Source organism: Poecilia reticulata, linkage group LG5 (assembly GCF_000633615.1).
Source record: "Poecilia reticulata strain Guanapo linkage group LG5, Guppy_female_1.0+MT, whole genome shotgun sequence".
Classification (NCBI taxonomy): domain Eukaryota; kingdom Metazoa; phylum Chordata; class Actinopteri; order Cyprinodontiformes; family Poeciliidae; genus Poecilia; species Poecilia reticulata.
In genome coordinates this window covers 26,162,301-26,186,096 of record NC_024335.1, presented here as the reverse complement: position 1 = coordinate 26,186,096, position 23,796 = coordinate 26,162,301, and the positions used below count along the sequence as shown (strand labels likewise).

The 23,796-nt window shown below is 39.0% G+C and overlaps 1 protein-coding gene across 5 annotated transcripts in view; it reads left to right on the top strand.

Moving 5' to 3' along the window:
* The window catches only part of scn8ab (sodium channel, voltage gated, type VIII, alpha subunit b), a 51,705-nt gene that overhangs the window by 16,041 nt on the left and 11,868 nt on the right, over positions 1-23,796 (top strand). Inside the window, exons 3-21 of one of the 5 annotated variants that reach the window (XM_017304839.1) lie at positions 2,531-2,649; positions 3,764-3,853; positions 3,942-4,070; positions 6,503-6,594; positions 9,264-9,485; positions 9,867-9,930; positions 10,204-10,345; positions 11,182-11,388; positions 11,473-11,754; positions 12,643-12,966; positions 13,865-13,997; positions 14,937-15,175; positions 16,731-16,904; positions 17,077-17,433; positions 17,520-17,693; positions 18,484-18,771; positions 20,359-20,476; positions 21,581-21,735; positions 22,494-22,667. In XM_017304839.1, coding sequence (XP_017160328.1) covers positions 2,531-2,649; positions 3,764-3,853; positions 3,942-4,070; positions 6,503-6,594; positions 9,264-9,485; positions 9,867-9,930; positions 10,204-10,345; positions 11,182-11,388; positions 11,473-11,754; positions 12,643-12,966; positions 13,865-13,997; positions 14,937-15,175; positions 16,731-16,904; positions 17,077-17,433; positions 17,520-17,693; positions 18,484-18,771; positions 20,359-20,476; positions 21,581-21,735; positions 22,494-22,667 — 3,483 coding nt within the window. Of the gene's footprint in view, positions 1-2,530; positions 2,650-3,763; positions 3,854-3,941; positions 4,071-6,146; positions 6,239-6,502; positions 6,595-9,263; positions 9,486-9,866; positions 9,931-10,203; positions 10,346-11,181; positions 11,389-11,472; positions 11,755-12,642; positions 13,000-13,864; positions 13,998-14,936; positions 15,176-16,730; positions 16,905-17,076; positions 17,434-17,519; positions 17,694-18,483; positions 18,772-20,358; positions 20,477-21,580; positions 21,736-22,493; positions 22,668-23,796 lie in introns of those variants that run through there. The other 4 variants (XM_017304837.1, XM_017304840.1, XM_017304838.1 and 1 more) reach the window with 4 other exon arrangements.

The following is a 23,796-nucleotide window of genomic DNA, read 5'->3' as shown; positions in this document are numbered from 1 at the left end:
TGCACAGATATTTTATTTGTAAAACATAAAAAAAGACCATGTCATGTCATGTTTCCAGCTTTCTTTTTATGGCATTTATGGTTTAAGTTTGTGGTTTTAACATGACAAAATGTGAAAAACTTCATTTATATTTCCAAGGCATAACTAAATGACCATAGTCATGTCGACTTCAACCAGCTCTCTGTTAATTGTCTCACAGTGAAACAGATCTGACTGAAAAATACCGAGCTTAACTTCAGTCATATAACAATTAGATTTCGAGGTAAATGTCCTCCTCCTTCTTATCACAAATACATAATTTAACATCTGTGCATCACTGCAGTTGTGTTCTGAGTTACTTTAAACGAAGAATAACCTCCTCATCCAAATATCCAGGGTTCACCAAAACAACTGGCCGCCAGCGAAAGCAGCTCTGAGCTGGGATGCCTGGATGTAACGTGTGACACCTCAGCAGTCTGTTTGTAAATGATGCTCGTGTCCGTAACGCTGACCTCACGTGCCTTTTGTCCAAGACTTTGGCACAGGCCTCTGCAGACCCCACACATGAGTACACAGAAACAAACAGAGGCTGCTGCCTCACCCCTCGCACTCGGCCCAGCGCTGTTTATGGGCAGGGAGCGGTTACTGCGAGCGAGCGAGCTCCGAGTCAGCAGATCTTCCCTGATCGATGGCAGCATTTGCTGTTCCCTTTCCAGTAAGAGCTTTAAACCCGACGTGAAGGGAGCCGTTCGGCCACAGAGAAGCTCTCTGTGTGGCTCTCTGCCTGTCTTTAGGATCGCTCGCTGCTTCTGTCACAGTGAAGGTCCTGCTGGGACTGACGGGGCGCTCTTTGACAGCCTCTGACAGAGGAAGTGATGTCAATGAGGGAAAGTGTTACTTCTTTGCTACCTCCACAGTGCTGTGGAAATGTATTTATATGCAGATGTTCTCAGTTTATTCTTCTGTGTGACAGTGAGTAAATATTAGCTCTTTTCAATTGATAATTTCATTTATGAAGAGGAAAAAGAAAACGTCTTATCTCACGTTCCCCAAAACGTCTGGATGTTCCCGTAGACTTTTTATAAAATGCTATGTTAACTAAAAAGATGAAAGTGAAAATGCATTTGACAACGTCAGATACTAATCTAGCATTTATTAAAAAAAAAAAAAAGATAATCGTTCTGACAGTCCATGTTGGCGGTGGTGGTGTGATGGTCTGCTTAGCTGCTTTAGGACCTGGACGACTCGCTGTAATTGATAGAATCACAAACTGGTCTCTTCCAGAAACCAGTTTGTGACCTTTCGCTCAAGGGCAGAGGGGTCATGCAGAAGGACATCTCTGATTGGCGTAAAAAAGAGACTCTTCAGACGGACCAGTTAAAGCCTGCTCTCATTTTGAATGCATTTTCCTTACTATAAGTGGTTCTGAAGTATCAGTCAAAAAAATAAAAAAACATAAACAGGTTGAAATTATTTAGAAATGGTTAAATGTGGAAGACCTTGTTAGTGTTAATGATATGATTTAGTGGTGGCATGTTTTGTTCACTTACCTCCTTTTCGGTGCCGTGGTCAGGAACATCTAAAGACAATAAATCAGGATGCAGCAGTGTGAACTAAACTGGTCTATCATGCTCCAAAGTACTTCAATCTGGTTGAATACAAAGTATTTTTCAAAGAAAAGTGAGCCAAAATTTGTACACAGCGATGTAAAATGCGAGTTCCCAAAGGAGGACAAAACCTTTCTTTGGTTTAGATTTTCACAATCGGCCATGATAAATTGGGTTGCTTTGTTTCCTTTAATTCACCATCAGAAAACTGCTTTTGGAGTCATGTCAAAAAATAACAGAATACTGGGATAAAGCAAATATAAGGACATCTAGGACACTATTTGGGATGCTTTATACATGGCATACTACAAAAAAACGATAAATACTTGGTACAAAAAAAAAAAAAAAAGTAAAAAAAGTCATCACATGATTATGGGATGAAGAGGAACCTCCAACATTGGAGCAGTGGCTGTGCCTTGAGGAATTAGATTTCCTTGATGGAAAAACTCTCATCTGAACTGAGATTGCAAAAGGGCCAGTTTGTTGAGAAATGGGAAAAATAAAATGGGTATAGAAACAAGGAAGACATCGCTCCCACAACTAGACAATATTGATATTAAAAAGGAACAATTGCATAAGGATGCAAACAATAATAATAATAACAACAACGACAACGATAACGATAATGATAATGATAATAATGATAAAAAGCTTAATAAAAAATAAGTAAGAAAACTGCTTTTCCTACTTAATCACCATACCATTGTTTGACTTAAAATGAGTTTGATGATCATTTGAGTGGGACATATATACAATAATTTTCATGTGATGTTTAGTCTTGTGTATAACATGGCAGTGATATTACTAAGCTTAGCTCTATGACAAAAGTCCCCTAAGTCATGAATAATTTCCTGGTTTAAAGCGAGACATCAGAAAGTTTTTCAGGACATGGATCAAATATTTGACTAACTTTAATTTCTTCTCTTTCTCTCTTCTCTCCACAGACATTTATAGTCCTAAACAAGGGGAAAACAATCTTCCGCTTCAGTGCCACACCCTCCTTGTACATCATAAGCCCTTTTAATCCATTTAGGCGAATAGCTATAAAGATTTTGATACATTCATATCCTTTCAAGTTACTGATGTCGTGTGCTCGAACCAAATAAAAAAAGAAATTGAAGGAGCAACATAATCTGAGGCTTTGAGACGTTTTGCTCAGGAGTTTCAACTTGACCGTCATTTAATGTTAAACGTCAGACTTTGTTGTCTGATTAATCAATTAAAGTCGCAATCGATCATTGAAACCGATCGTTTTCGTCATCGGCGTCTTTTATCACCGTCTCACAAAATTATTTAAGTGGCTAACTCAAATGCAATTGTCAAAGCTTTATGAGTGTGTACAGTTAGTAATAAAAATTATGTTAGGTCATCGTTTCAGGGATGCTGTAATTTTTTTGCCTCAACAAATGCGCGTCGTTTAAGCTGCTATTCAACATAATCTGTCTTGTTTGAGATGCTGCAGAAAATCCATCAATTACCTTGAAGAATCTACACCTAAAATGTTTGAGATCTGCTGGGTTGTAATTTCAGAGAAAATATGTTTTGTAATTAAGCGTTAAAGTATAAGGAACTAATGGAACTGTATAATTTCCATGGCACTCTGAATTTCTAACACTGACAGGATTTCATGTCATTTTCCATGAAAAACAGAAATATTTCTCAGCTATTCCTGCCTTTTGAACAGAAGTCCGCCTTTACTGATGAGGAATGTTTTTCCACTCTTATGTAGATTTGTGTTCATTAGATAACTGAGCCTCTTAAAGCTCAAAAGGAAATTAGCTGGATTGATTCCCACATATTCAACTGCACAACGCTCAACAAATCCAATATATTAAAGGTTTATTTGTGTAAAATGATCACCTGCAACGTATTCCTCAATTAGAAGACGGTAGCTTTTATTGATGTGACTCCTTTTCTTTCTTAATAATGAAACATCTATTCATATTTTGCTGTGACTTAAATTTGTTATTTCTCTTTGTTAATTCACATTTCCTCTTAGGAAGAACTTACATTGTGTCGTCTTTACTTTAAGATGTACAAGTTAACTAATAATAATAATTTTCTTGTTTTTCTAAATCACATTACCGTCTTTCTTCCTACCTTCCAAAAAGATTGAACACATCTTGCTGTTTTATGTGCGCACTGTTCAAGGTTTTCCTTAACATTTGTGCCTCCACGTTATTCAGCATGATCATCATGTGTACCATTTTGACCAACTGTATATTCATGACATTTAGTGACCCGCCAGAGTGGTCCAAACAAGTAGAGTAAGTATACAGTATACTTTGCCCCAAATTACTTGCAGATCTGCATCCTGTCGCTGCTCCTCACTCTCCACTGGACTTTCTCTCACAGGTATACCTTCACGGGTATCTACACATTCGAGTCGCTCACAAAAATCGTTGCCCGAGGTTTTGCCATCGACGGCTTCACGTTTCTCAGAGATCCATGGAACTGGCTGGACTTCATGGTCATTTCAATGGCGTAAGTATATGTTTATGTGATACTTGTCTTATTTACATAAAAAGAGGTGTAGTTGTGTATTAAAAAGATTTAAGGTAACATTACAAGAAAACTCATTAGTTGCATAAACAAGCACATAAACGCAACGTGTAAATTATTCGTGATCCGCCTTAGTGATAAAATTTCAGCAGATCTACTAAAAATAGCAGTGAAAACATTTCTTGTACTTTTATTACTTGTATATTTAAAGTGTAGCTTCAAACATGAGCAGCTGCGGCTGTGCATCCCAGGATCCTGTTGTCTCTTTTGCAGCATTAGTGGATAACTGCTCTTGTAAAGTCACAATATAAAGCCAAAGGCATATCAAAAAGACTTAGAGAGAAGGTGTATTATTAATAATACCTATATACCTTAACTTAAAATACACAGTGTCTTGCAAAAGTATTAATACCTCTTAGGTGTTTTCATATTCTGTCACTGCAGAAATAAACACCAAATGAAGTTTTTAAAATATGATTTGTTTCAATGAACATTATCCAAACCACACTGGCACTGTATGGAAAAGTAATTGCCCTCTGAGCCTGATAAGAGGCTTTAACACCCTGGCAGGTTATTTTTTTTTCCGAAATGCCTCGTTAGTGTGTGACTGATCCAAAGAGTTTGATTTTTGTCTTGTCAGTTCAAGTCTTGAGGCTCATCAAAATGTTTTTTTGGTAAATGTGTGGTGGGTCTGTGTCTTCTCTTTTTGGTCGCCGTTGGTTTTGGCCTTAGAAATCAAGCTGTTTTTTTCTTTCTTATTTTGAATCATAAACAGTAACTGAGGCATGCGAGGTCTGCATTGCTTCAGGTGATTCTCCAGGTTCTAGTTGTTGATGTGCTGTTGGAGTCGTTTTAGCATCCTGGCCACTTCTCCATGCTTCCTCCACTTGTGGTTCATTGGACTAAAAACTTTTAAAAGGATTTTTGTTTCGTATCTGTTCTTGATTTTCTTCAAATTGGGGCAGAATTTGTTATTTTTTTTAGATTTTGTAACCCATTTCATGTTGCCAAAAATGTTCTGTTTAAATGATGTCGGGTAAAAATGCGTAAATTAGAGTTAATTCAAGAGGAGATGGGCAATATACTTCCAGTTAGTGTTGGGTTTGGATACATTTGAAAAAAAATTGAAAAGTGTTTTTTTTTTTATTTACTTTGATTATACTTGTCTGACATAAAAATTTGTTTGATGGGACATTTAAGTGTGACAAAAAAAGCAAACACTTTATCATGACACTGTATATTTTGAGTATTCTTTGATTAATTCAAAATAAATCTTTGAATATTGCATTGTTATTGCAGTTTAATATCAAAACAGAGAAATAACTAGAATAAACTGTAGATAAAAGAGAATTTAGTCGACTTAAGTGATGAGAAATTGTCAAATTCTTCCATAAGTTAAGGAGCATAAATCATAAATATTAATTTGCTTATGTTCTCATCATATTGCAGTTGAAGCTTTTTTTAAAATAAAAAAAATGTTTTTAGCCTGGTTAAATCCCCCCTTAGCTTTTTAAGTTTAATACTTATATTTTTCTGTATATCTGGGGATTTTCTAGCTGGTGGCGTAAACCTTTGCAGAGGGGTTGTGTGGAGTAGTAGAGTGAGTCAGTGTTGTACCTACAGTATAGCAGCGGTGTAAACATTAACACTGTTTTTAAGTTCTTGCATAATCACACCTTTCTCTCTAAAAAAACAAAAAAAAAAACATATAATCTCTGTATTTCAGTCGTTTTATCGGCCTGATGCTCTGCTCTGAGAAGCTATCATCAAATTTCCTTCCTGTTTTCCTAACATGAAATATGTTTTCCACCTCAAGAAAAAAACCCTGACGACTCATAAGTACTTCTCAAAATGCCACTTCACACAAACCAACCTATTGTAGTTTCGACTGATTGGATGACCTTATGAATTAAATTAGATTAGATTAAATGAAATTACTTTTTTCCAGGGCATTCAGTCCCGTCACGTTAGCCATGCTTACTAAAATATTTTGCAACTTTTTTCCTCTTCCTCTAACCTGGATAACTCCTGAGTGACTGTATCTGATCCACCTTGCAGGTATATAACAGAGTTTGTAAACCTAGGCAATGTGTCAGCTCTGCGTACGTTCAGGGTTCTGAGGGCTTTGAAAACTATTTCAGTTATTCCAGGTAAGGCAGGTGTTTGTCTTGCGGGAGGGCGACCCACGGGGCTTCATGTTAGTCGTGGTTGTGTTTCACTCCCTCCTCTTCCTCGTCCTCTTCCTCCTCCGTCCTCCTCTCACTGGGCGGACAGGTGTTCAGCCTCTGTGTCCCCTCCCGGTCTTCGGTGGTGGTGCTGGTGTCATGTTCTTGCACAATCATTCGTGTGTGTTGTTATCGTGTGTGTTGTGTATCATAGGGTTCTGTTCTGTGTGTCATCCTACCTTGTTGCAGATATATAACAGAGTTTGTGGACCTTGGGAATGTCTCGGCGCTGAGAACGTTCAGGGTTCTCCGAGCATTGAAAACTATTTCTGTCATTCCAGGTGAGACTCCCATTTAAACACTAAGGCTGATCCTAAAATTAGATGTTTTTCTTTGTGTATCTCCTTTTTTTTTTCTTTGCAATCAAAAATGTGGAGCATTTTTGATTGGCTGAGCAGTCTGCAGGCAGTCTTGTGGGCTTACATGTTTCGTAGGATTACGCTGAGGACAAATGTACAGTCATAGTGAAAAGAGTCAATTGCCGGGTTTGAACCTGATATGATCTGATTTGTATCAAGTTCAAAAATCCAAATTAAAATGTGTAAAACCGCACAAAACGCAGATTTTTGCCCAAGTAGAAGTTTTTGTGAGGAAATAAGCAAACTCCAAAACCTCTAAAGATATAAAAAAATATTTAAACCCTCAGAAATGAAAAAGGAACTTATTTTCTTTTCCCTATGACTGTAAAAAACTTGCATCTCTCTTAAAATGTTTGGATTGCTCCGAAGCGGAAGTGATTCTAGAAATGAAGAAAACTCAGGGATTATTTGCCAGAAAAGTTTTATTGTGTTTTCTTAATGTTCAATAAGTATTTTTTTTTTATAAGTACATATTAGGTGAGAAATATGTGAGAGGGGAAAAATCTATCATCTGCTATTTGCACCGATTTGGTTTGTGTCCAGACTCCAACGGTTCCGCCTTTTGTTGTCATGTAAACAGTTTAATCCTGTAAGACTGCCAGGCCTGTGCTGCATGATCCTCTGAAACTCACTGTTCAAATCCAATTCGGGGGTCATTAATTTATTTTTTAATTAAATTTTCATTAAGTCCATACTGAGTTATAGATTATTTTTACAATAATCACATCATATAAATGTGTCAAATAAGCAGTATTATGCAAATCCTACATAGTTTAGATTTGTATCGTTTCCTTGCAGTCAGAGCTTTTGTCTCACCAGATGTTGGCAATAATTCAATTACAGAACCAGCCATTAAGGCATTGGGAATAAAAACAAAAGAAACACACCTGAGAGCAAAACCTCTGACTTAACATTGCAAACTGCTTGTGAAAATAGTGAAAAAACATCTGCCCATCAAGGAGTTACTTCGGTTGAATCTGAATATTTCAGGATGATGTTCTCCATGCAGATTTCTTCTTTGTTTTTTGACACATATCAGATCCTCTAAAACAATTAAATCCGACAAAAATAACATCAGTAAATAATAATAACTGATATAAAATAATTTTTATATTATCTTTTTATATATAAGGGAGAAAAATGGTGCAAAAATGTGTCATTAAACAGTGGATATTCCCTCTTCAGCATCCTAAATGAGATGAGTGCAAAGAGCACTCAGAATAAGAAAAGAAGGTGGGATAAAAGTTAGTCTTCTTTCATTTAGAATAATTTAATCATTTTGCTTAATACTATTTATACTGATGTGGCCATTTCCCTCAGCCTTGGCGTTTAAATGACCTGCATGCCTCCTCTCATTGACCCTATACCCCAACTCTAGAGCTCCTTGAAGCTAAATCTTTGTGCATGTCTTTTCATCATCTTCTTCATTTCTTGCTTCCCTGCGTAAACCTGCATCTGTGCATCGTTTGCACTTTTTAACTATATATGTACTGCGTTTAATATGATGTGCATAATGCTTCCTGAAGTTGGTTTGGGATTTCTCCACTGATGAAGTTAAAACCGTTCCTCTTCTGTTTAAATCTTCCTCGAGTTGTCGTGTCGCTCTACTCTTTTTATTTCTTGAGATCTGTTTACACGTGTGCATATTTCTCTGATGGAAAAATCCCACAAGACTTGAGTATTTGCTGTGATAGTTTTCAAACATCTTCTTCAAAGTATTGCGATACAATATTCTGTACATCCCATAAAATCTTAAAGTACTTCTATTATGAAATAAAGCCTTTTTGAACTCCGAAACGCATATTTTCATTTTCTTTTGGGGAATTCTGCTCAATCTGCTCTGATCAGACTTGACAATAAATAAATTGCTAAAATCAGAAACATGACATTAAACAAAAACAATTAAAAAAAAATTATTTATTGCATCCTTAATTTAGCTGTTGTTCAGATGCTCTTTATGTTAGTTGTATGTAGAAGAAACAGCTTAATTCATTTGAACTCAGAGATCCCGCTGCTGTTCGAGCTCCGGCAGACGTTTCTGTTGAAGGAGCTTATTAATTACACCATACTTATCTTTCATTACCTTTTTTACTGCAGTTTCTTATCTGAAGTGACACTTCAGTGATGAGCTATAATCACTGTTGAGCAGGCTAGTGGCAACGCCGCAGAAGACTCAGTTTGATGAGGCTACACTGTCACTCAGACGCGTATGAACATTCATCATCAGCATGAATGTCATAACACTTCCTAGCATTCAGTTGAGTTATGCTATTGTGAACTTTGACCCCTTTTAATTTGGTGTTCATTTAAACTTGTTGCTTTCCCTCTACTTTTAAGCATCATCCACAAATTTTTAATAAAGTTGAGTTAGGCTCATTCCAAATGTTAGTCTGTCTGTTCGTGACACTTTTTATGTGTTTGGGATCATTTTCCCGATTCCAGAAAAAGAAAATAGTCGTTTTTTTCTCTTACTCCTTCCTTCATGTTTGCGTGTGAATCTGTGCAATGGTGTAAATGTGTGAGGCGGGCCGTTTCCATATTTGTGCATTTGTGCACATCTGCGTGTGTGTGTGTTGTTTGTGTGTGAACAGGCCTGAAGACCATCGTGGGCGCTCTGATCCAGTCTGTGAAGAAGCTGTCGGATGTGATGATCCTGACCGTCTTCTGTCTCAGCGTCTTTGCGCTAATCGGCTTGCAGCTGTTCATGGGGAACCTCCGCAACAAGTGCGTCTTCTGGCCGATCAACATGACCGAGCAGTACCTGGAAAACGGCAGCCGAGGTTTCGACTGGAACAAATACATCTATAACGAATGTGAGTATGACCCCTGACCCTCGGTTAAACTGGGGGCTCGTGCAGAGTGCAAGTCTAGCGTGAAAAAATATGTGTACGTTTCTGTAAAAGTCCAACTTTAGTTTTTTATTTTTATGTTTATTACACGTTTCATAGCAGCCTAACAGCTGCAGAAATATTCATTCATTGGAAACTTTGTCATTAATATTTTGAAAAACTAACAGAGTTTGAGTTTTACAAATTTGGAGTTTTGAATAGAAAATAAATTAGACATGTTTGAGACTCCTAGTACTGAAATTCAATATTTTTTCATCTTGCTTTTACGAAACATAAACAGAAACACTGACTAATTTATCCTATAGGCAGTGATCGGTGAAAGTGACTGTCTTTGCTTTTCTGCAGCAAATTTCTACTTCCTGCCCGGTGCTCTGGACGCTCTGCTGTGTGGAAACAGTTCAGACTCAGGGTGAGTTGCGATTTAATGTGAGTTCATGATGGATATTTTCTGTCTCTGTTCATGGAGTTGGTTAAATAGTTTTTTTTATTGCAAAATTAATCTAAAACTTGAATAAATTATATGTCGCCTTTTTAACAATTGATCGTGTAATGCGGTTTTATCTCTTTAAAATCGCACAAATATCTGGAGGGACACATTAACCACACAGAGATGACGCTAAAAGTAACAATTAGTTTCATTTGAACAGTTTCTTTGAGACACATTTGTGTGACTTCCTTTCAGACGATGTCCAGAGGGTTTCATGTGCATGAAAGCTGGAAGAAACCCAAACTATGGTTACACCAGTTTTGACAGCTTCGGGTGGGCTTTCCTCACCCTCTTTCGTCTCATGACTCAAGACTTCTGGGAAAATCTCTACATGCTGGTGAGGAGAAGTTTTCCTGATTTGTCACAAATCTTTTCTATAAAATATCTCTTCTGTCCCACTGCTTAGATCTGACAATCCGTTTCTTCCAGAGGTCACCCAATAATTAAACAGAGTTCCCCTGACAGGTCAGGCAAAGTGAATGATTAACCAGCAAATCATCCAAGAACCTATGATAACTCTGGAGGAGCTGCAGAGATCCATAACTCAGTTCTAACAGCCTATTAAAGCTACTATTAACTGTGCACCTAATACATCTGAATCCAAATGAGAATCTATAGCAAGACATAAAAACTGATGAGAACAGATGTTTTTCATCCAGCCTGATGGAGCTTGAGCTGATTTTTCTCACAGGTAGAAGAACAATTTTCAAATCTGGAAGGCAGTGGTTTAAACTACGTTCTTCGAGGACCAGAATCCTGCAGCTTTTAGACGTGTCCCTTGTGCTATGGACTTGAATCAAATAGCTGAACGGCCTCGCTGGCATGCAGTCGAGCTCTTGTTAATGAGCTAATATTGGAGGCAGGTGTGCCGAAGCAGAGATGGACCTAAAAGCTGCAGGACACCAGATCTAGAGGACTGGAGCTTGAGACCACTGTGGTACAGCAAACCCCACCTCAATACTTCATAAAATTTTAGTTTCATGAAGTATTGAACCAACGGGACTCATTTCAAATGCACTTTTCAATGTTTAATCTATAAAGAATAAAATAAATAAGATGACAACTCCTTTTTGTTGCGCTTTTACATTTTTGGACTATACTTTGTGTTGGTCCATAACATAAAGTCATGCATCGACCTCCGTGTTATTTATTTATTTATTTTTGTTTTCTCAGACTCTGCGAGCTGCAGGGAAGACCTACATGGTATTCTTTGTGCTGGTCATCTTTGTGGGCTCCTTCTACCTGGTCAATCTGATCTTGGCTGTGGTGGCCATGGCTTATGAGGAGCAGAATCAGGCCACAATGGAGGAGGCTGAGCAAAAAGAGGCCGAATTCAAAGCTATGCTGGAACAGCTCAAAAAGCAGCAGGAGGAGACGCAGGTAAGCTTCGGCTTTCCTCTGAGATGCAAACATCTGATTTGTGCTCGATGTGAGGCTATTTTGTTTATTTTCTCCCCGCTTCAGGCTGCAGCTATGGCCACATCGGCAGGGACCGTGTCAGAGGCTGCGTTGGAGGACGTAGAAGGGGGTCACTTGTCCCGCAGCTCCTCAGAGGTCTCCAAGCTGAGCTCAAAAAGCGCCAAAGAGCGACGCAATCGTAAGAAGAAATGGCGACAGAAAGAGCAGGAGAAGGAGAAAGGAGACAGCGAGAAGGTAGTCAAGTCTGAGTCGGACGACGGCAGCAAGAAGAGCACCATCCGCTTCCCAGGAACCCGACTGGGCAGGAAGACGTCCATCATGAACCAGGTGCAGTCAGAAGAGAACGTGTCGGCTTCTGCAAAGCGATCCGTTTGAAAACTGTATGAGCTTTTAGTGGTTGGAAGTGTTCGGCTTCAGTTCGGTCCTAAATTATTGATCCAGCCCAGTGACCTGTGAGGTTCCTCTTTAACAGGGGATATGCAGCCATTTTGTGTTGGCTGACGTTTTGTCCAAACCAGGTGGGAAAGCTGATGCATTATCTAAACGTTCAGTTAGATGTAATTTTTCATTCCAATACAACCAGGAAGTTTTTCAGTTCTGCTGTCAGCCACTGTGCAGGCCCAAACCGAATTTTTATTGGCTTGTAAGATTGAAAAATGTTTTCTGAGGGACTGAATTTTAGGTTTTTATTCCCTATAACTCCATTAATAAAAAACACAAATATATCAATTTGCGTGTAATGATGAAATAATAATACACAAGTTTCACTTGTGCTAAATAACTAAATATATGTTATAGATCTTCAGATCTTTTGAGGTCTGACTGTAATTTGGTCATTTTACACCAGCTGCTTTTCTTCCATCACTAAATCTTGTGTTTCATTGAGACTCTGTTCAGGTTTTTCTCTGCTAAGCAATTAAAAATGTGCTCAAAATTGAAATATTACAATTAGGAAAGCAGTGATTCTTGATCAATTGCATAACAAAACACATGTGAGACAAAAACATGGAATAAATCACTGTTATTGTTTAAAATGTTATTTATGCAGTGACAGCGTAAACTCCAGCAGTTCCTGGTTTTTATCATTTATTTTTTATTTGCTTCTCGTCTCTCTGTCTGCACTCTGTTTTCTTGGTCTGTATTTTCTAATTCCAGCTGTTTTCAGCAACCTCAACACCTCCATTTTTTTTTTTGTTTAAATCTGTCTCTCCTCAGTCTCTGCTCAGCATCCCCGGCTCGCCCTTCATGTCGCGCCACAACAGCCGCAGCAGCATCTTCAGCTTCAAGGGCCGCTCCAAGGACATGGGCTCGGAGAACGAGTTTGCGGACGACGAGCACAGCACTGTGGAGGAGAGTGAAGACCGCCGAGGCTCACTGTTCATACCTTACCGTCGCAACAGCTACAGCGGCTACAGCCAGGGCTCGTCCCGCATCCACCCACTGGCGCCACACTCTGGAGGGAAGAGGAACAGCACGGTGGACTGCAACGGCGTGGTGTCGCTCATCGGCCCCGGGCCTGGCAGACGGCTTCTGCCTGAGGTGAAAATAGATAAGGCAGCCACTGATGACAGTGTAAGGACGTCCATGGGACACCAATACGGTTTAGGCATGATGACGGCCCTGATCTCTGCAGCTCCTTCTTTCGAAGCCCAAACCCTCCCCCTCCCTTGTTTCTCTGTTTCCTGAACTCTAAGCTCTCCTTTCTCCTCCTGAATAACCAGATTCTGTTTAAAACGTCACCCTGCAGAGCCACTTACTCTTTGATTTAATGCTTTTTTGTTTTTTTGTTTTTATGACTAACAAGCAGAAACATATCTACAAACTCCCATTTTCACCAAACCAATGAACTAGTCAACAAAATTCACAAAAATGAACATTTCTTGCCGAGGAACTTTCCCTTCATGTCTCTACTTAGAAATCCCATTCTTAAGCTTTTATCCTTCTTCTTATCAACCCTCTTCTCTCCATGTCTGTCTTTCTCTTTCATTCACCTCCTCCTCTCCTGTCTTCATCTATTCTCCGTTCCTAACCCTGGATGGTGCAACAAACAAGCTTGAAACAGTTTTTCTGTAATGATATTTCTCCCCTTGCAGCACGCATGGTAGACCTCCTCTTTTCTCAGCCAGCCAACCTGCTCTTACCTGTTTACCTCTTTTGAAGTTTAGCATGGTGTAGATGTTAACGATGTCTTGAGATCCCCTCTGTTGACATGACATGCATGCCACTGCATGAATTTCAATATTACAAAGGCATTAGGACGAGTTCAGCGTAATCTGCAGATTTGAAGTGAAGATCTAGGATGTGTTTTCTTTATTTGGTCTGTTCAGTGGAACACGGGTATTATTTAGTGGCTGAGGTAGCTCTGAAGCATTGCTTTCAATTTCTGTGTGCGTCTCGTGCTTTTCTAAATGATCATTCATGTTTTCTCTGAGTACAGACTACAGATGTGGAGATTAAGAAGAAACACTCCGGCTCTCTCATGATTTCTGTGGATCAGCTCAACTCCTCCTTCAAAGGAAAGGACCGTGCCAACAGTCAGATGAGCGTGGTCACCAACACACTCTTAGAAGGTGCGCTTATTTCACAAAAACCTTGTAATGCTTTCACAGAAATGGCGAAAATGACCTGCTTTCAAATGTACATGTAATCAGGATGTGTTTAGATAGCCTGAACACATTTTGTTATGTTGCAAGTTTAAACTGGGCTGGGTGATAAATCAGTAAATATCACGAGAGACACATGATCAATATAAAGAGAAAATACATTTTTTTAAAAATTGTCAGTAATTCCACTGAACTCCGCAGCATTCTGGGGGATGTAGGCAGAAGAAAGGCTTTAGTTTTAGCTGCTCAACCTCTCATAGCCCCACAGTAGCTCTGATTGTTCATTCTTTGGATGAGACAAATATTATTCATGCACTTCACAAATCTGATCGTAATGGTGACAGCCCTAACTTTTTAATCAGCTTTAGTTGCAGTACAGCTGATTCAATAGGGCTGGATGCAAATACACACCACCCTTCAGTTATTTTATTTGAAAAACATTGAAAACCATGCATTTTTTTCCCAGTCAAAGCTGATGGGAGGAAGGATTTAGCTAAAACATGAGGCTGCAGAAGACGTGAGAATGATGCAGAGATTCACCTTTCAGCATCACAACAACCCTAAGCATAAAGCATGAGAGACAATGTTGCTGCTAAGAAAAGTATTTCTGTATTAGAATGGCCCAGTTAAAGTCCAGCCCAGTGAAATGTGAATGAGTAATGACTCAGCAGGAGTTGAGCATACAACAGGGGTATTTTGAAGTTATTTTTTTTGTAAAATAAAAAATAATGTACCGCTTTCCTCCCACTCTGCGACTGTGCACAGCAATATCAAAGTCCATTGACATTTTCTTTTGTAACGGGACAAAAGGTGAAAAAGATCAGGGGTAGGATTACTTTTGCAAGTAATGGGTCATGACCTAAATTTAACATATAATAACAATACCTGTTCTCCTTCATCTTGCAGAGTTAGAAGAGTCTCAAAGAAAGTGTCCTCCCTGCTGGTACAAGTTTGCAAACATCTTCCTCATCTGGGAATGCTGCCCCATCTGGCTAAAACTCAAGCACATCGTCTATCTAATTGTCATGGACCCGTTTGTGGATCTGGCCATCACCATCTGCATCGTGCTCAACACTCTCTTCATGGCCATGGAGCATTACCCGATGACGCCACATTTCGAGGAGGTCCTGTCCGTCGGCAACCTGGTGAGAGACGACAACGTTTACCGTCTTCTTTTCTCCTCCGCCGGAGCGATGGAGGAGTTTCACATTTGTCCGCTTAAGCAAAACAATGCATCATTTCGTATGTGCACTTAAGAACTCAAACTGACCACATAGAGTTATCAGATGGAAATCTCATTAAATATTTATTTCCATTTTAATGTTGCCATCTAGTCAGCTCTGCAGTCTCATCACCAGCTTTTCGTTCACTTTTCTTACACAAAGTCTGTGCTTCGACAAATACGTGAAATGTCTCATATTTTTGGCACACTTCCTTCCACCTGAAGACGTACGTAGATGTGGTTCGACACAGTTCAGCAGTGAACATGCCAAACAAGAAGACATTTTGATTTGACTGAGTCCAGCCCCGGCTTCCTAAAAAAAAAAAAAAAACACTGTAGCACAGCAGTATTCACTCTGCGTCAGCACTGAGACAGGAAATGAGGTCATAAGCGTTGGTAGCTGTCCAAAGTGAAACAGGAATTTAATTCACCCTGCATTAGAAGCTGGATGGTGCAGTGTGAATCACTGGGTGTCTTCTGCAGCACTGACTGGACACATGATTAGCTGTCGGGTTGGTGAATGTGTAGATTTTTTGACCTTATGCTGGCATTTAAAATTTGCACAGAGTTAAGGTTTTAACACTAATACATTTTAAGGTCATTGCAAGCAAGCTAGTTGGGGTTGTGCAAAGATAATTTACATGACATCTTTTGAGGTTTATCATCACTACCACTTTTATCTAAGCGTACAGAAGTTTTTTACTTACGCCTTCTATATGTAAAGACTCCTTTTTATAGCGACTGGCTGTAATTTAAGGTGTTAAAGTTTCAAGATTGCTCATGTTTCAACGTGCTTAAATCTGTTTTAAACTGACTGCATGTTTATTGATTGCCACTTTAAAGTTTTTTCTTGTGAGGTACATTGTTTTCAAAGGTAGAAAAGTACTTACACCATCACAGTAATCACAGAGTGCCACCTGACCCAGATCTCATATTGTTATTTATTAAAACTGTGATTAAACAATTACATGCTAAATTTATACAGTGGAAATACCAAAATGCGTTTTAATCACTGTTCTTTGTCTTGGCTACAAACATGAAGTGAAAAAAAATAAAGTGTCTTTTATGAAATATCAAGTCTTGTCACATGACCACATTTTGTACATAGTGTGTGTAACATTTACAGTCTGTTATCACATTAGGATAGAGTAAGGATCTTTTGCCATAATACTACCATCTTGTTTTTTTTCTAAAACACAGAACTTACTTATCAATTAACATCTGCGAATAAGAGCTTAACGTTTTAAAGAGAAACTGTCAAATAATTATCAGTTAAATAAATCAGAAAGTTAGTTTATCTACCATGACATCTGAGCCGTGTCGAGCACCAGGCATGCCGAGTGAAGTGTTAAGATAATGCAAATCTCAACACTATGTAATGCTGATAGATCACTGCTTCAACCTATGAGTAGCAGTGAAGTGATATGTTCCTCCTGAGTCTCACTGGCATCTCTTTTAAAATTTGCCTCCCCCTGTAGGTTTTCACCGGCATCTTTGCTGGTGAGATGTTTGCCAAGCTCATAGCCATGGACCCCTACTACTACTTCCAGGAAGGCTGGAACTGTTTTGACGGCTTCATCGTGACCCTGAGTTTGGTTGAACTGGGGCTGGCAGACGTGGAGGGACTCTCAGTTCTCAGGTCTTTCCGATTGGTAAGCGAAAACTTGAGTCTCGTTTTAATGTCACAGATATATGAGATGCAATCATCAGATTTCTGTTATGTGATGCTCAGGTTTAGGATTAAACTCTGACTTGATCTACCTTAGCTAATATGTGTTAAATGAGTTCAAAATAAAACCAATTAATCCTGTTTTCCGTTCACAGTTAAGAGTGTTCAAACTGGCCAAGTCGTGGCCCACACTAAACATGCTGATTAAGATCATTGGGAACTCGGTGGGAGCTCTGGGTAATTTGACCTTGGTGTTGGCCATCATCGTCTTCATCTTTGCCGTGGTGGGAATGCAACTGTTTGGAAAAAGCTACAAGGACTGTGTGTGCAAGATCGCGTTGGACTGCGAACTCCCACGCTGGCACATGAACGACTTCTTTCACTCCTTCCTGATCGTGTTCAGAGTGCTGTGTGGAGAGTGGATTGAAACGATGTGGGACTGCATGGAGGTGGCAGGACAAGCCATGTGCATTATCGTCTTCATGATGGTTATGGTCATTGGAAATCTGGTGGTAAGAAAAAAAAAATCGCACAATCGTAGTAGCGCATGCACACTAAGCTCTGAGGTTTCAGAGTACGCTTTGTGTTTCCCTGTAAGGTGCTGAACCTGTTTCTGGCTCTGCTGCTGAGCTCGTTCAGTGCAGACAACCTCGCTGCCACCGATGACGACGGAGAACCCAACAACCTCCAACTCGCTGTTGCCCGCATCAAGATAGGGATCGCCTGGTTTAAAGCCAACATGCGAATCTTGGTAGCCACGGTTCTCAAAAAGGTACATGACGCTTAGGCATCAACATGTGCCAAAGGTTTAAAAAAGTTATGGTTTTAAAGCTGCCAAGATTTCCATAAGGGCTGTTCATGAGAAAGTGTCAGTAAAAATGAAACAAAAGACATTTTAAAAATATTGATTAATAAAAGAAAATTGATAAGCCTAAGTAACAGAACCAGAGGGTCTCTGGGTAATCTTTGATTGAGTCCTGGAATTGTGACTTTAGGGAGATTTAAAAAAAAGACTTAAGATCAGCAAGAGAGACTGGAATCATTCTTCTAAACGTATACAGTGAGGTCATTTAACAACTTTTAAAGTCTCTTAGGACAACCAGTAGCTACGTTTGTTACTGAAGAGTTGGAAACGCTGGTCGGTTTAGAAGAGAGCTGCAGTCTTGCTGCCTCAACAGACACGGTACACCCCCAGTATTTGGAGGGTTCAGGGACGACAGTCATCCACAAAACACTGAAATCTGCAAAAGCTTGAGACTCCTAATAAAAACGCTTTTTACTGCCTATTTGAATAGTTGAAACACCAAATATACCCTAATATGCATTCATACATTGGATTTCAGCCAATCATTGGCAAGAAAAATTAATGGGGCTTCTGGATTGGCTGCATGTTAATTAGCATTGTACCTGGGACTTTCAGCTACCCAAACTGCATTTTCTTTTGAATGTTTTAAATATGCTCTATGAAAAAAATCTGCTATTTAAAATCTCAACGTCATCGTCTACCTCCATGTTTTCTGACAGCATTTTTGTTTGTCTCATTTTACCTTCCTGATGAGCAGCCTATAGAGGACGAGCAGAAGCCTTTGGATTATGAGGAAAAGCTCAACTGCATAGCAAACCACCCTGTTGAAATCAACCGAGAACTGGACTACCCCAAAAACGGCAACGGCACCACCAGCGGCATCGGGAGCAGTGTGGGAAAGTACATGATTGACGACGACTACATGTCTTTCATCCACAACCCCAACCTCACAGTGTGCGTTCCCATCGCCGTTGGAGAGTCAGACTTTGAAAACCTCAACACGGAGGACTTCAGCAGCGAATCGGATGTGGAAAACAGCAAAGATGTGAGTAGAAATGGCTTGTTGAGGAGAATTCAGTAGATTTTTCAGGTAGATGAAACTGTCTGAAGCTTTGAATTCAATAGTCTCAAACTGAAAAGTCTGAAATAGAAAAATAACAATGTTCTCATTGTGAGTTTCTGTAAAGCTTAGACCCAACAATAATGATTTTGCCTGATTTTTGACACAGAACAATTATATTAGAGACATAAAAACAGCTCTTGTAATAGCTGTGAGCGATCATTAACTCCTCTTTTTTTAAGAGCAGAGGAAGCCTCGGTAAGGTAATTTTATAATTATTTTTTATAATAACACATTTAAACTGTCATTTAAAGCTGTCCTCAGTATCTTATTTTAGTGATTAGCACTATTAGTCCAGCTAGCATTACATGATCATCACTCTTGGTGAATATAGTTTTGACATTATTGATCGTTTGCTTAAGTTTGATATTTCCAAAAGGTTGCCAACATTTACAAATCCAGCAATTTTCTTACTCAGCAGAGGCTGAAAGCTCAAAATGAAACAAAGGAACTTCACAGGAGCCCCTTTATCCTTACTGTCATCTGCTGAAAGTCTTGCTCTTATTGGGAATCTGAACGATTCACAGACATGTTTCTACGTGTAGAAATTATAATTCAATCCTTCTGCGTCCTCTGACCATATTTTCAACACCCTGTTGGTCTTATAAATCGCTTCCTTTCTCAGGAACAACTTCCACATGTGTGGTGCATAAATTATTGGAGAAAAATGTTATTTTTGAGTTTCCAATCAGTATGTCACTATCACATTTGTTAAAATCTTAACCAAGGTCCGCAGAGTTGGTGTCGACTTCCAGATGAAAACACAAAGCTGGCGTGACATTTCAGAGCATCCATTTAGACAGGAATGCTGTTACACTGAATGCTGAGTATACAAAAAAAAAAAAAAGCCTGAGACAGACAGGGAGCAAGTCTGATGAGGCAATAGAAGCATTGCCATCTGTATGTTATGATGTACAAACAGCAAAAGCCAGACCAAAAACCTGTAGGCATTTATAATATGCAGGTCACCTTCATTTGGTTCACAGTGGGAAAAATTGAGATTATGCAGCTGCATCACAATTATACTTGCAGCTGGTTCTTATACCATCAGTCACCTCAACTCATCCTCCCTGCACAGCATGCAGTAACAGAACACCCCGCAGAGGAGGCAGAGCTGCTAGCAGAGGAAAAACTGCTAGCAGCTAACAGAACTATATATTTGAAAGCCTCATTGTTGATATTCTTTCGTTTTTATTTGATTAACTAATACAGTTTAGTCCATTAGTTCATAGCAAATGTGTCATTCGTTGCTTATAGATCTGGATTTTTTAAATAAATATAAAAATGAGCATCAGTAGTAATACAATCATAATTTATGTTCACATTTATACACGGATTATATATTTTTTTTACTTTACTAGAAAACTGTTAGTAGCACAGTTGCATATTTAGAAAATTGGGAAGTACGTAAAAGTATTGTTCCCCTGCTGTGTGGCAGATTATATAGTTCTGTATCGAATTAGTTAGCTGAGCTTGTGTTGTAAAGAATGGGTTGATGTTTTTTTGTCGTAGTTGGATGACACCAGTTCATCTGAGGGCAGCACGATAGACATCAAGCCGGACGTAGAGGAGGTGGCGGTGGTTGAAGTTGTGGAAGAGTATCTTGATCCTGACGCCTGCTGGACTGACGGTACGTGATGCTCAGCTTCTATCAGACTTTGTGGTTCAGATGTGAAACAAAACCTTAAAGAAAATGTATGTTTTAGTGCATTTACTTCAGTAGCAGAATCTCACGTTAACTGTATCTTTGCACCCTGGTGGCTGAGTAAGGGAGGTAAAAAGAAGAAAATAAAAATCTGCAATCTTCCCACATAGAAAACTGAAGTGTGGCAGCGGAGTATTACCAAGTCTTCATGACAGCCATTAAACACTGCGATATGGAGACCAGTTGTATGGTAGGCATTCCAAGACAAAAGCCTTCTCTGTGCTGCAAATCTGAATGTAAACACAGAGCTGGCTAAACTCAAACACTTTGTGGTGAAACGCCTCTTTCACGCTACTAAGTGACGTTGAGGATTTGCGATGCTGTGGGGATGTTTCTCTTTCAAAGGAACCCTGTTAGAGTCCACGGCATCATGAGCTTAAATTAGTGGAGCAGAGAAGCTGAATGCTGCTCCTTCATGTTTGGTTCTGGTTCTAGGGAAGCATTGCAGGTCAGAACCAGACGACCTGAAGGTCTGGAAGGTTGAGACAACAGCAGCGGATCTTTAATGTGCTGTGGTGCTTTATAAACTAACGACAGTATTTTAAAGTTTCTTCTCTGAACTACAGGGAGCCGGTGTAGAGACTTTAGAACTGGGTTTAACTTCCTGGATCCAGAGCGTTCTGGACTGCAGTAATCAATAAGACTCATGATAAACACATGGATGAGTTTCTCTGGATCTCGCTTTACTCCTATATTCCTGGAAATGTTCTTCAGGTGATAGAAGGCCAACTTTCTCACTATGTTTATGTGTCTGTGAATATTCAGGTCTGACTTCATCACTAACCCCAGATTTCGGACCTGATCACTCGTTTCTGGCTGTATTAACCAAAGCTGTGCATAACAGGGCATTTGAAATAATAATAATAAAAAATCTTACATACAAATACTTACATTAAATATGTAAATAAATACATGCTTATGCTTCTGTTTGTATTTTTCAGTAATTTATCAACCACAAAATAAAGCAAATGTTATAACTGCTGTATGCATTATATATATATATATTCGGATATTTCATTAATCACGCAGAGTGTGTGGCCAAATACAAGTGCTGCGATGTTCCCATCACTCACGGATGGGGAAAGCACTGGTGGTTCCTGAGGAAGACCTGCTACCTGATAGTGGAGCACAACTGGTTTGAGACCCTCATCATCTTCATGATCCTCCTCAGCAGTGGAGCTCTGGTAAAAGCACAAACACACCCACCAAGTAGTCAACAATTACATTTGACAGTATAGATTATTATGAAGTGAATCAGACATAGTTAGTTGCCGGGTTATATTAAACTTTAATATGGGTGTAAGAAAGAGCTGGGGAAGTAGATTGCAATAATAAGTGCATAAATACACGTTCATCTATGTGTGGTGAAAATCACTGGCCTCTAAAGATGCAAGGGAGCATCCAGGTCTCTTGCTTGTTTGCTGCAGCTCTTCTTGATGTTATAGTCCTTAATGGATGGCAAAGTGCTGTAATGCACCAACCTTTCAACCAAGAAGTTTCACCTTAGGTTTACAGCTTTCTGAAGGAAAAAAAAAAAGGCCTCTGGCGTTCATGTCATGCAGAGACTTGTCAGTCCTCATATTTTATTTATCTCCCTTCTCTTTATTATTATTATTATTATGTTGTGTAAAGCTTCTGCTTTTATTGAAAACAGATTTGTCTCCAATGTCAAGTTCAAGTTAAAACCAGTAGACTTGACTTACCCAGTTGATGACCGGAGGACAGGAAGCTGCATCTACCTCAGTATTTATTTAATAGCTTTTGTTGTGTCATTGTGCACATGTAGCACCCTAAATGTCAGCTCTTTTTATTTGCTTTATGCTTTCTTTGGTCAGAAAGACTAAATTAGCTCCCTTAGCACTCAAGTTCAATACAAATACAGATGTCAAGAAATGGTCTTCACAATTAATCTTCTGTCCACTGTAATTCTGCTGCATTCCAGGCCTTTGAGGATGTGTACATTGAACAGAGGAAGACGGTGCGCATCATTCTAGATTACGCCGATCGAGTTTTTACCTACATCTTCATCCTGGAGATGTTGCTGAAATGGGTGGCCTACGGCTTTGTCAAGTACTTCACTAATGCCTGGTGCTGGCTGGACTTCTTCATTGTGGATGTAAGTACACTTATATTCTGTCTGGTGATGTTAAGCCAATTTATTTATTTTTTAATCTCCACCATGAGGAGATTTAAGAAGAGGAAGTTTTCAGAAAACGCATATCATGGGTTAGTTTAAGATTAAAACAATATTGCACATTATAAATTCAGTTACCAGAACTCATTGGCAATAAATATTTCAAAACACATCTAAGGTTATGAAATGATTTTAGTAATAACTTTTATTTTGAATATCTTGTTTTTCATTGTTGTTCATAATTTTTTTCCCATCAGTTTTAAAAATGTTTTAATAATCAACATTAAAAAGTCTGGTGCTGCTGAATAAAGCAACATGTTTTGAGTTTTACAGGAACTTGTTGTTCTACGTTGAACAAAAGTAGCCCAAGAAATGCACCTTGTGGTACCCCGCGTCATCTTTGTTTGCTCCACAAAATATTTCTTCCCTACTAAGTAAGATGTAAATAAATTTAGCTCAGACCAAGACAAACCCACTCCGATCAGCCTCATAAAATCCAGCTTCAGAGACACCAGCACAAACCTTTCACAAGCATCGCTGTACGATATTTGATCCTTCTCTGTTCAGTCACAGTTGTGTGGGTGAAAATCTACCAGGACAAAATTGAAGAAATGGTTTTTCAATTTTTCTGAAAGCAGCAAATTTGTAGCAATGCTGCATTTCAGTGATCTAGAACATAATGCTATTATAGACTTGAAACTATAATTAATATTGAGGTGCTCAGGTTAGGATTTCTTTGTTTAAAGAAAGAGGTTTCATCTCCAGTTTTAAGTTCTTATGTTTTATTTCTAACCTTTCTGATGAACCTTTTCGTTTTAGTCAAGGTCCAAATTCATCCTCTGTTTGAACTAAAACCTACAGATCTTAACTGTAAAACTCTTTTTTCTTGATGGCTGTCAGATTGTTATGTTGTTTTATTTATTTGGATGTGTGACAGTGTTGGATGTCAGGTTTAAGGTGAGGCACAGAGAAAAGAGAGGATGGGCAGAGAGAGAGAAAGAGATAGATAGATAGATAGATAGATAGATAGATAGATAGATAGATAGATAGATAGATAGATAGATAGATAGATAGATAGAGAGAGAGAGAGAGAGAGAGAGAGAGAGAGAGA